This window comes from Panthera tigris, chromosome F2 (genome assembly GCF_018350195.1).
Source record: "Panthera tigris isolate Pti1 chromosome F2, P.tigris_Pti1_mat1.1, whole genome shotgun sequence".
NCBI classification, from domain to species: domain Eukaryota; kingdom Metazoa; phylum Chordata; class Mammalia; order Carnivora; family Felidae; genus Panthera; species Panthera tigris.
The window spans coordinates 65,884,231-65,897,629 of NC_056676.1; the positions used below are offsets into that span (position 1 = coordinate 65,884,231).

The 13,399-nt window shown below is 42.2% G+C and overlaps 1 protein-coding gene across 10 annotated transcripts in view; it reads right to left on the reverse strand.

The window, feature by feature from the left end:
* Nucleotides 1-5,668, reverse strand: part of CF2H8orf76 (chromosome F2 C8orf76 homolog) — a 40,226-nt gene extending 34,558 nt beyond the window's left edge. For 8 of the 10 annotated variants that reach the window (XR_006212952.1, XR_006212954.1, XR_006212951.1 and 5 more), the window contains exons 1-3: nt 4,393-4,536; nt 1,420-1,515; nt 541-684 (exon numbers count right to left, since the gene is read on the reverse strand). Coding sequence is in view for 6 of the 10 variants with exons in the window: in XM_042973152.1 (XP_042829086.1) it covers nt 541-684; nt 1,420-1,515; nt 4,393-4,509 (357 nt within the window). In the remaining 4 variants the exon portion in view is untranslated. Of the gene's footprint in view, nt 1-540; nt 685-1,419; nt 1,516-3,986; nt 4,213-4,392; nt 4,537-5,337 lie in introns of those variants that run through there. The other 2 variants (XM_042973151.1, XM_042973153.1) reach the window with 2 other exon arrangements.
* Between the last annotated feature and the right edge of the window lie 7,731 nt (nt 5,669-13,399).

Consider the following 13,399-nt stretch of genomic DNA (forward strand, 5'->3'; position numbering starts at 1 on the left):
CATGCTCTGTCTCTCTCTGTCTCAAAAATAAATAAACGTTAAAAAAAAAAAAGGGGGATTCTAAAAGGCTGGAAAAAAAAAAAGAATAAAAAAGGCTGTTAGGCTTGGCTCAGTTTATATTTAGGTTTTTTTGGGTTTTCTTGGTAACTTTTTTTCCTGTTTACAAAAGCAATCCATGTTCATTGTAAAAATTTTGAGAAATAAAATCTAAAAAAAAACGAAGAAAAAGTCACTGATGATCCCTCTACTCTGAATATTACCTCCCAACAAGAGTAAAACCTTTACAAATGAGATTTTCAGGCAATGAAGAATTTTGAGCCTAACACAGGAAAAGAAAAAATATTACAAGAAAGTGATTGTCTAGAGCTCTAAACTGTTCATCATAATAAAGTTCTTACACCATTGACAATTTTCATCTACTTATCCAAACCCAAAGATTTTGCTGCAAGCAAGAAGTTGTTTTTTGTTTTGTTTTTTAGAAAATAAACTATTCAACAATCCGCGGACCACAAATGGAAAATAAGCAATGAAACCACTTACCAAGTTTGCAGCGATCTCCAGGGCTTCTGTGTGCCTTCCCAGGTGAACCAGACACCGCGCCTGGCCTTCCTGGACATCCCTTTTCATGGCAAAATTTGTAGATGGCAGTTTTTCAGAGACACTCGAGTACTCTTGCAGTGCTTTCTGCATATTATTTGTTAAATAAAGGAAATGAAAAGAAGGGATGAAAAAAGAGGTGAAACTATAGTAGAAAAAAGGATTTAGTTATAGGGATGATTTTTTTCTTGGCAGAAGGTAATATTATAATGGACTCTACAATGAACAGAGGAGGGCTTGAGCATTTGTCAGTACTATTTTCTAAGAAGTAGAAAAGAGATGGCTGGAGAATATAACCACTACTACCATGGAAAATATCACCATATGGTAGGAAAGCATTCTGGGGCCAAACAGACCAGGGTTTGAATCCTGGTTCTGCCACTAACTTGCTATATAGCCTTCCTTTTCTCATCAGCAAAATAACAAAGGGACTCTTGTGAAGAAGAAATGAGATTTTATATGTAAAGCAAGCTGGGACCTAACTTAGTTCTTTCTTTTTCTTACACATTTTGGGGTGCTTTGCTCCCCTGACCCCATGAGGCATCTGCGCTAGAGGGTCCCACAGAATGAGGAGACACACAGCCTGGGGAAACAGACCTGCAAGGATCCCAAGAAGATCCCTATATTGTAGTTACAGGAAACAAAACAAATGGCAGACAGCCATGTAGAAACGGACAGAAATTTGGAATTCTGAGATTACAGACCCTTACCACAAAAGACTAAATTCATCCTCACAAACAACACACTCATAACTGATACGCTGTAACTGATAGAACAAGAACCTATTTCAGGCAGTGCAACCTTAGATATGTTCAATTCTACCTGATACTCTTGCCGTCTGTAGGCGAGGTCCCCTTTGAATTTCTTCAGAGTTAGAGCTTCGACATCATCACTGCTCCCCGTTTCTTCATAAAACCACTAGAAATTGTGAAAATAGCACATTACAGAGAATTAAGTGATACTTTTCCACCTCATACTCAAGTAGAAGTAATTTCCCATATATTATTGATTAGACCTCAAAAAAAGATCCTTTTTTAGGATGAGACTCACAGGAAAACCTATGACGAGAACGACGATTTTAGTGATGGCTCAGTTTTTATTAAACTTATCATAAATAACAAACGTACTCATCACATGGAACCTCTCAACTGAGAAAGAAGCACAGGCCTATTTGGTTCTATCTATAGCATTTCAAAGTGGGGTTGTGGTGCCTGGGAAGCTACATTTTAATTAGGACAGTTCAAATGTTGTTGTTGTTGTTTTTTAAGTTTATTTACTTATTTTGAGAGAAAGAAATAGAGAGAGAGAAAGAGAGAGAATCCCAAGCTGGCTCCACACTGTCAGCACAGAGCCCTATGCCAGGCTTGAACTCACAAACCATGAGATCATGGCCTGAGTCAAAATCAAGAGTCAGACGCTTAAGTTGACTGAGCCATCCAGGTGTCCCTTGAATGCTTCTTTAGGCTGACATATGTTTCCCTGTAGAGACATTTTTAGAGTGGTCAGAACAGCTATTGACAACTCTTTATGGAAAGGACATAGGGAAGAAGAATTATCTTTATAGTGCTTATTATGAAAATGTTGTAAAAGCAGAAGGTAGAATCTAACCAAAAGAGACAGAAATTAAGGCTGAAAGTAGGTTTCCATGCAATCAAATGCCAAAGACCTGTAGAAAGCAAGTCTGAGTAAATGCCCATCTGGCATATTTTATTCCCTTTTCTACTGATCTAAACCTTATGGAGAGGAAGGAAAGTGAACTGGGAATTTTTGGTTAGTGAATCAAGAACATGAAGATGAGAAAACAGGTGTAACAAAAAGCAGTCTGTATGCCAGTTTTTCCAGCTCTAAAGTGGTAACTCAACCTCCCTTTTCCTCACAGAAAAACACACCGAGTCTGAATGTAGTCTATCCCCAGGTAAGTGCTATTAAAACGCCAACTGCATTTGGGATGGTTCTACCATCACGTCCAAATTGCTTGGTTCCATTTCTAAAAGAGTTGCCCGGGGTATCCCTGCCCTCCTATTATCTTAGTAAAATCGTTTCTCTCCTTAGCCTCACCCATCACAGCGAAGAAAGCTGGCAACTGCTGTTTTTCTGTTGTCCCCGGAGGACTGCGTAAGTCAACAACAGTGCGTGTACTGAACCCACAATTCCTCTGCGCTCTGCTGCTCTCCAGTCACAGCGCCAATCCCAACTGCCTCACTGCAAACCTTCATCCAATGTTCATGATCCCACTGGGAAACGATCACGCAAAAACTGGCTTTCAAATGATTGTCTTTATGCTCCCCTGTAACCTGCAGGCCTCCAACAATTCACAACCGGGATGGCTTCAAACTCCCTTTTCTGGTGAGAGGAAGGAGGGGAGATCTGTGAACAAGGGTGGCCCTAAGAGGTCAAGCGCTGGATGCGGCCCACCTCCGTCCCACACCGAACCTGAGCAGGGACAACAAATCCTCTAACCCAAATTCCTGGTGTTACACCCAAAGAAACCAACGAGACTTGAGGAAGGCCTTTCTGGCTTCACGAGCAGTTATCACGTACCAAACAAGTCCTAAAGACAAGCGATTTTTGGTTTTGACTTTTCTAAGCATACAGCACATCACACCTGACAGTCTCTCGCCCCCTTCACTCCACAACAGCCCTGGGAGCCAGCAAATGCCATTTTTTCCATTTTTTCCCAAATGACAAAGGAACCGACACCTTGAAAGGCAAGTGGTAAAGCCCAGGCTGGAATTCAGGATCCTATCTCATAACTATCCGTATGTAGCTTTTGATGCTGCATCACTATGACTTCCCAAGCCCGTTCCTGTTTTTAGTCTACACTGCGATCAACTACTACAGGTAACGCTGAAAGAATGTACAGACAAGGAGAAAAGGAAAGTGAAATAAAACAAACGTATTTCCGTAATTACTGAGCGCCTGAGATCTCTACAACGGTTTCAAAGAAAAATGAAGACAATACATATAAAGGAACCTAGCACAGTGCCGGGAACAGGTTAAGTTTTTGATAAATAGTACAGTAGTTCTTACACCTCAGGTGAGATTTACACCCATTGAGTAACACAAAGTAATATTCTACGAAGTCAAAACATTCACGGAGTTGCTATTATGAACAAAAACCGCCAGGCGCTGTAGAGGACATAAAGTCAAGCACCCACTCTGCTGAGATCATTTAGCACTCCCAAGAGCTTGACGCTCCTGACAAGGGATGTAACACAAACTGAATGGAGGGGGAAAGCAGTCAAAGGCAAACGTATTTCCTTGGAAGGAGGAAATCAGAAAAGACTTCCTGGAAGAGGCAGCATTCAAGGTGCACTCTAAGAAATGGCTATAATTGAGCGATTTGACCCTGCGAGCGAGGCTGACGCGGGCTGGAGGAATTCACTGACCATGGGCAGACCAGTGGGCGGGACGTCGCCGTTTGCAGAGCGGCCAAGAGTTCAGTTTTGGAAAGTGGGCGGGAACCGGATTCTGAGGGTCCCGGCTGCAGAATCCGTGTGGGCACACGGAGTTCCTGAAGATTTCAGGGCAGGGGGCGACGTGAGGTCAGCGAGCCTTTGGAGAGACCCGCTAAACGCCCGGCACGAGTTAATCGCTGCCAGCGCGGGGCCGCCGGACCGAGCCCACCGGTGGGGCTCGGGAAACGCACCGGTCTCGTGAGGACAGGGGCAGCGCAGCGGGAGGGGCGGCCCGGCGAGGCGGAGGGCGTTACTGCTGCCAGGAGCTCCCCGCCTGGCACCCGCGGAGGCCGAGGCCGGCGGCCCGGACAGAGGCCAGCAGGCCCCGCCTTCTCACCTGCGGCTCGCAGCGCTTGGCGCGATAGGACGCCGGCAGTCCAGGCCGCCGCTCCCGCCTCTCTTCGAACACCGAGTCCTCGAACTCGCCCCCCAGCAACCAGCACCCAGTCTCCATCCCGCGCCAGCCGCCGGGTTTCGGGAGTAGGCGGAGTCTAGAGCGGCGCCCACGTGCGGGCCAAGGCGGAAGGGGCGGAGCCGCCAGAGGCCAGAGAGCGGCATGCTGGGGCTTGTAGTCTCTGGAGGAGGAGTGGCCCAAAGCGGGAATTGGCCCGCTGCTGGCATGGAGTCCCGGTGGAACTAGGATTTTTATCTGACTCACAAACTGACCGAAGTCGGGAACGGAGTGTTTGACTTATCCGTTTCAGGAGATGGACAGAGATCCTCATCTGCACGCATCAAAAAGCAGGCTCCAGGGTACCTTTTTAAAATTCAAAGGTAGTATTTTTTTCACCACTCAAGATATTTGTGGCACTGTGTTAAGCGCAGTTTTTGCACTTTACATCCTCTCTTAACAACTTATGAAAGGCGCAATGATTCCCACTTTGCAAATGAAGCTGTTGGGGCTCAGAGAGAAGTTGCTTAGGATCAATTTTTACGTGGCTAAGAGCTGGGAAAGGCAGAAACGAACCTCTAGTCCCCATGTTTCCAGAAAAGGGACACCACCAATAACAAAGACCAGAGTAATTCACGCATTTATAAAATGGAGGACACAGGTTTACTCTGGATGCTCGATCAAGGACCATTAATTTTATCTGGAGAAAAAACACCAAATCCCAGAAGTATAAAACTAACATTTACTGGAGTTCTTATACTTTCAAGATACTCCTTGAGACTAGAAAATCAAAATTACTGACAAAATACCGGCCAATATGCTACAGCTCAATATTACTGTGACCTATTACACAGCAGGTTTTCCCTGGTTTTCCTATTTCTCCCCACTCACCTGTTCCTCTTCCACCATTTGTCTTACAAGGTTCTATCTTCAACCCAATTTTCTATTCCACAAACTTAACCTGGGGGAACCTAATCCACTCCCCAAGGTTTCAAAATCCATCTCTCTGCTGATCAGTCCTCAAATCTAGAGTCAGTCCATATATCCAACAACCTTGAGTGGAAGGCTTTATCAGGACAGGCTGCAGACATTAGCTACTGATGTATTCATCCATAGAAGGGCTGTTAAAAAAAAAAAGAAGAAGAAGAAGATGTTTTCTTATCAGAGATGTTATAGTACTAATTAGGAAAAATTTAGAAATTATAGAAAAATAGCAGAAAAAAAGACACCCATAATATCATCATCCAGAGGCAATGGAGAGTCTATAAAAAAGGTAAGCGTATTTGTCCTAATGTTAATAAGTCCTGTTCTAGCAGAATAAGCAATACAGCATAGTGTTGAAACAGCCTCATACACCAGATTTCTCTGCACTCATGATCCTGGTTCAGTTATTCACTAGCAGTGTGACCCAATTTGTCAAATGGGCATTAATTAAAATAATGCATGTAAAATGCCTGTCAGATAGCAAATGAGTAATACACATTCATTCAAAATTCCTGTTTCAGGAGCAAAGTAAGAACAAAGCAAAGGCAGGCAGAGATCATTTTTTTCAGCCTTTTCTTTTTAAAGGCTATTTAGTTTTGGCACATCCAATCCTCTTGGGTTCTGTGCCCCCACTTCACACCCCCCACATCCTCACCCCGCCCCTGCCTCCTCCTGGCCCAACAACTACCTGAGCTAAATCTTCTGCTGCAATGGTAAAGAAGCCACAGAATTGCTGCTTATGAGTAAGAGAGAGTTCTTTGCCCTTTGAACTCAAGATTTCTGAGCTCAGGGGATTCCAGCATTTTCACCACTAAGAACCCTTTCAGTTATTTTTCCTCAAAGTTGCGGAGGATTTGTGCACACAATAAAACTGCGTTAATTAGTAATTGCTTTGTTTTCCTTTAAAAATTTGAATCCAAGTTCCTATATAACAGCCAATACAAGCCTCTGCCCAGCCTGAGCCTACTGGCATTGCCTCATTGTGAGTTAGGATTTTAGTTGAAAGCAAGGAAGTAGCAGTGAGGGACTGCAGAAGGCCTGGTGAAAGGTTAAACATGATTAACATCGGGCCTTTGTTAACAATGAAAACAGCACAAAGGCCCCTATCACTATTGAGGACTCAGTATCTGGACCCCAATTTTAAACCACTGCCTCACTGATAGAGAGGATTTAGGATACTGTCTTTTTTATTTATTTATCTTTTAGAAGAGAGAGCACAGGGGAATGCGCAGAGGGAGAGAGAGAGAATCGTAAGCAGGGGGCTTTATGATTCCCAGTCCAAAGTGGGCTTGATCCCAGAACTCTGGGATCATGACCTGAGCCTAAATCAAGAGTTGGACACTCAACGGACTGAGCCACCCAGGCACCCCGTAAAGATTTTTTTAATTTAATTTTTTAAAGTGACCTCTACACTCAACGTGGGGCTTGAACTCACAACTCTGAGATCAAGAGTCACATGTTCTACTGACAGAGCCAGCCAGGTGCCCCTGGATAATGTCATTTTTAAAAAGAGGAGAGGGGCACATGACTAGCTCAGTGGGTAGAGCACTAGCTCAGTGGGTAGCTCAGTGGGTAGTGCTCTTGATCTCAGAGTTGTGCGTTCAAGCCCCACATTGGGTGTGGAGCCTACTTGAAAAAAATAAAAATAAATAGAGGAGAGTAAACCAGGAAGAGAGAAGGGCACTTTGTAACTATTAAATACAATTTACATACTTAGGAAATGCCAGACGTTAGGCACTGTCAGGGAGTAAAAGGGAATTTTGCAAGAGTTTAAGATTGTGTGGGTTGCGATAAAAATCTGTTTTTATGGATTTTTATTTATAAAAATCTGATTTTTGACTGAGGGGGTGATTGAGTTCCCCACTGCAAGGTAGGGATCACTTACTCCAGGCAGCCGTCCTTCCTCTTTCCTGTAATTCCTCCATGCTTTTATCCGTTGTGGCATTTATGACGCTGTGGACTGTTGGAGGTTAGAGATGGTGTCTTTTTCACTCTTGGAAACTCGGCCCTCAGACAGGGTTTGGCCCAGGGCTGCTCAATCAATGCTTGTTGAATGGACGGGAAATAGCAGAAGGAGCAGACAGAAGCATTTCTCAGCTTGCTTTTTTTTCTTTTTAAAATTTGTTTAATTGTTTAAAGAGAGCAAGTTGGGGAAGAGAAAGGGAGACAGAGGATCCGAAGTGGGTTCTGTGCTGGTAGCACAGATGATGCGAGGCTCGAACTCAGGAACCTCGGGATCATGACCTGAGCTGAAGTCGGACACTTAACCGACTGAACCACCCAGGCGCCCACTTCTCAGTTCTAAGTCACGTAGTCAGGTCCTTTCTGAGGGGGAGGGAAGGAGCCAACATTTATGAGCATCTATTATGCACTAGGTTGTGCTATGAACACTCTATTAACTTCCTTGTAATTAACTCTCAAAATATCTCCCTCAGAATTAGACATTACTATTTCCATTTTTTGTAGACAAGGAAATAGGACCTGACAGGTGACTCGCCCAGAGTCCCAGATAGTGAGTAAAAGAAACCAGATTAAAAATCAACTTTATCTGACATCAAAGTCTGTGTTCTCAACTATCTCCCAAAACCAAAATAGCAGGGTTTCAGAAAGACCTGGAGAACTGAATCTGTCACTGGCTGGCTCTGCCTGCCTCATGTTCTGGAGGCTTGGGGACTCTTCATTTCTTTCTGTGTGTCTCTGCAGAATGGCTTTCTCTGCCCTGCTTGTGCACATTCCAACATGACCTCTGAAACCTGGGCAATTCAAGCCCCCAGAAGAAAATGACTAGCATCACTGTGTGTCCAATTCCAGGTCACCTGCCAAGAGACCCTACTGGCCAAAGAGTGAGAAGCCCTCGCTGTTTCAAAGAGCTGAAGGCTGAAGATTCTGGTGCTCTGCTGGTGGCTCAGGGGTGGCTGTGGGACCGGGAGGTGGCAGGGAGCCAACTAGACATATATGTGTAGTCCGTGGGATTTGCAGTCACTGTGCCAGGCAGTGTGGGGTCTTTGCTTTGGTCTTGTCTGGAAACCCTGGTCTAGGGTCTAGCCTCTTGCGTACATCATCCTGCAGACCCAGGGGTGCTTCCAGAGTACGACTTTTCTCACTGTACTTAGAAATTACACACCTCCACACCCCTCTCAGTCTTGAGCCCTGCTCAATTTCTACTTCTACCTCTCAAAGATACTCCCGTCCAGAACACCAAAATATTATCTTTGACCACAGGCTTCAACCAAAGATGAGGAGACCGGTTGTTTTCAAATTGTTTTTGGAATTACCCAGAAATCCAGACGTTCTGTGAAGCCAGAGAGTTTTATCCAGCACTCCAAGATGCATGTCTGAGGTTACCACTTTCCTTCCTGGCCCAAAGGAGATGTTGGAGGTGCTTTGAAAAAGCCTGACACCTTACTAACTACACATCTTTACTCAAGCATTCAAACCCATCTACGGTTTGTTACCAAACCAATTCATACTCTTTTATGTATGTATTTATTTTTTAGTGTTTTTGTTTCTACAACTTCATTGAGGTATATTGGACAATTAACTGCACACATTTAAAATGAATTTTGACCTAAGTATATATTCTGTGAAACTTTCCCTCTACTCGAGGTGATGAACACATCCATCACCTCTAAAGGTTTTATCCCTCCCCTACCTCACTGCTCCAATTGAATCCTGCTCTGCAACCAGGCTGGTCCTCTCCAGAATGGGCCTCCCCGCCTCTCCCCCCAAGTCTTTCCTTCATGCTGCAACCTTCCCTGCCCCTCCCAGGTCTCAGCTCACCATTTCCTTCGTCAGGAAAGCCCCTCCCAGGGCCCTCCCACTATACCCAAGTGGGATTTATCCTAGGAATACAAGAGTGGTTCAACATAAGAAAATTAATCAATGTAATACATCATGTTAACAGAATGAAGGGGAAAAAAGCCAAACAATCATCCCAACTGATACCAGAAAAGGCCTTTGACAAAATCCAACACCCTCTTATGATAAAACCTGTCAGAACACTAAGACTACAACTTCCTCAACATGATAAAAGACATTCATGAAAAAAAACCCAGATAATGATATTTGATGGCAAGACTGAAAGCTTTATGATCAGGAACAAGACAAGGATGCCCTCTTTCACCAGGCTATTCAACACAGTATTAGAAGTTCTAGCCAGAGTAATTAGATGAGAAAAAGAACACTAGGCATCCAAAAGAGAGTAAAATTATAACTATTTAAGGAGGACATGATCCCATATATAGAAAATCCTAAAGATTCCACAAGAAAACTACTAGAGCTAATGAATGAATTCAGCAAAATTTCAGTTTACAAGATCAACAAACAGAAATTAGTTGTTTCTGTGGGGCACCTGGGTGGCTCAGTCTGACTCTTGGTTTCGGCCCAGGCCATGATCTCATGGTTTGTGAGTTTGAGCCCTGTGTCGGGCTCTGTGCTGCTGGTGCAGAGCCTGCTTGGGATTGTCTCTCTCCCTCTCTCTCTTCCCCACTCTCTCTCAAAATAAATAAATAAAACTTAAAAAAAATAGTTGTTTCTATATACCAGCAATAAACAATCTGAAGAACAAATTAAGGAAGCAATTCCAGGGGCCCCTGGGTGGCTCAGTTAAGCATCTGACTTCGGCTCAGGTCATGATCTCATTCATGGTTTGGAGGTTTGAGCCCCGTGTTGGGCTCTGTGCTGACAGCTCAGACCCTGGAGCCTGCTTCAGGTTCTGTGTTTCCCTCCCTCTCTGCCCTCCCCTGCTTGTGCTCTTTCTGTCTTTCTCCAAAGTAAACAAACATTAAAAATTTTTTTTAAAAAGCAATTCCAATAACAATGGCATCTAAAAGAATATCTTGTACACTGAAAAGTATAAAACTTGCTGAAAGAAATTAAATAAGACATAAATAAATGGAAAGGAATCTCATGTTTATAGATAGGAATATATAATATTGTTAAGATGTCAACACTATCCAAAACGATCTAAAGATTCTAATTGCTTCCATAGTTCATAATTCAAACTTCCAATAACCTTTTCAGAAATGGAAAAGCCAATCCTCAAATTCATTTGGAATTGCAAGGCACCCCAAAGAGACAAAACAGTCTTGAAAAAGAAGAAAGTTAAGGACTCATACTCCTGATTTGAAAACTTACTGGAAATCTAAAAGAATCAAAATAGTGTGGCATGGGCAAAAGGATAGATATACAGACCAAGGGGATAGAAGTGAGAGTCCAGAAATAAACCTTCACATATACAGCCAACTGATTTTTTTTTAAGTTTATTTTCAGAGAGAGAGAGAGAGGGAGAAAATGAGTGGAGGAGGGACAGAGAGAGGGAGTAAAGCCCAAGCAGGCTCCGTGCTGTCAGTGCAGAGCCTAACACAGGGCTCAATCCCATGAATTGGGAGATCATGACCTGAGCTGAAATCAAGAGTCAGGTACTTAACCAACTGAGCCACCCAGGAGCCCCTAGCCAACTGATTTTTGACAAGGGTGCTAAGTCCATTCAATGAGGGAAAGATAGTTGTTTGAACAGATGGTGCTGGGATAACTGGATTACCACATGCAAAAGAATGAAGTTCAACGTCTATCTCATCATACACAAAAATTTACTCAAAATGGATTAATGACCAGGGTGATTGGGTGGCTCGGTCAGTTACTAGCCGATTTTGGTTCAGGTCATGATCTCATAGTTCATGAGTTCGAGCCCCACATTAGGCTCTCTGCTGTCAGCACAGAGCCCCTTTCAGATCCTCTGTCCCCTTCTCCCAGTGCCCCTCCCCCACTCACTCACACACACTCTCTCTCTCTCTCTCTCTCTCTCAAAAATCATTAAAAAAAATGGATTAATGACCTAAATATAAGAGCTGTAACCATAAAACCCTTAGAAGAAAATGTAGGAGTAAATCTTCATGACCTTGGATTTGGCAATGGAATTTTTCTTATCAGGCAATCTTTATGCCTGATGTGGGGCTTAAGCAACATCAAAAGCATGAGCAACAATAACAATAATAATAAGTTGAACTTCATCAAAACTGAAAATGTTCTGTGCATCAAAGGACACTATCAAGAAAGTGAAAATACAATCTACAGAAGGGAGAAAATACAGGCAATTCTCATTTCTCCTACAATAGTTAGTTATGTTCTATAAAGTCACCATGAACACTGAATTAGTGAATACTGAACAAATGCTCCTAGGGGTGAGAGCCTGGGAGCTTCTGATCATAACCTTTTCATAAACTGGTCAATACATAACCTTGTTTCATGTGCTTTTGTTTAAAGACACCTTATTTAATATACATTGTTAATTCATTAACATTGAACTCTCAGCCAACAGCACTATAACTCATGCCTGAATAAAACTTGTCGAACGTGTATTTTCTCCATAAGGCACCTCACAGACTTCTTGCATTTACAAACACCAAACAGCACACCAGGACTACACTTAGGGGTCATTTTAAACAGTGAAATCACCACCAAAAGACACAAAAATACTTCAAAGTGGCACTAACAGACTACAAAAAAGATGATTCTTTAGATTCTGAGAGCTGAAATAAGAGGCGAGAGGCAAAGCATCGTTTTTGTTTGTTTTGTTTTTTGTTTTGTTTTGTATTTAACCCCACACGGGAACATGCAGATTGGAACTCAAATGTTTCACCACCATTCATATGTGTGTGGATGAGCACAAAAGTGCCATGAATATTGATTTGGGGGTTATAAATAAATTTTAGTGAGTAGTCAAGTTTCTACATACAGAATCTGGATAATGAGAATCGATGGTATTTGCAAATCATATCTCTGGTAAGGGTGTAACACCTAGAATATACAAAGAACTCCTAAAACTCAACAGGAGGCAACCCAATTACAAACCCGGCGAAAGATTTCAATACACATTTCTCCAAAGAAAATATAAAAATGGTCAATAACCAGATAAAAGATGCTGAACATCATTAGTCATTAGAGAAAGGCAAATCAAAACCACAAGATACCACTTCGTACCTACTAATACAGTAATAATAATTTAAAAAACTGAAAATAAAATGTGTTGGTGAGGATACGGAGAATCAGGAACCGTTCCTTGTACATTGCTGGTGGAATGTAAAATGGTTACAGGCACTGTGGAAAACAGTTTGTCACTGTGGAAAAGTTTGATGGTTCCTCAAAAAATTAAACATAGAATTACTTTTTGATTCAGTAATTCCACCCCTAGATATACATCTGAAAGAACTGAAAAGAGACTCAGATACTTATATGCCAATGTTTAGCATAACATTTTTCTAGCCAAAAGGTAGAAGAGACAACCCAAGTGTCTACCCATCAACAGAATAAACAAAATGTAATTGACAGTTGTTGAATCACTATATTGTATATCTTAAACTAATGTAACATCGTGTGGCAACTATACTCAAATAAAACAAAAAACAAAACCAGAGGGCTATAGGTATTGTTAGAAGGAAAAAAAAATTGTGGTACACTGCCCCTACCCTCCTGCAACACACACTGAAATAAATTATTCAGCCATAAAAAGGAACAAAGTTCTGATATATACTGCAACATGAATGAACTTTGAAAACGTTTTGATACATGAAATAAGTCAGATATAAAAAGACAAGTATTGTATGATTTCACTTATTTGAAATATCAAGAACAGGCAACTTCATAGAAGCAGAAAGTAGGTTCAAAGGTTACTAGGGGCTGGGGGAGGGGGGATGCGGAGTTATTGCTTAATAGTTACTGAGTTTCTGTTTGGGATAATTAAAAAGTTTTAGAAATAGTTGTGATGATTGCCCAACATTGTGAACGTAATTAATGCCATTGAATCATATACCTAGAAACAGATATAGTGGCAAATTTTGTTATGTATAGTATACCACAAGTTTTAAAAAACTCAGTTAATAAAATGAAAAAAAAAAATCACTGAAAACTACAAATCACTGCTAACTTTTATTCCATATTCAAGGACATAATTAACCAGGAGAAGAGGGTT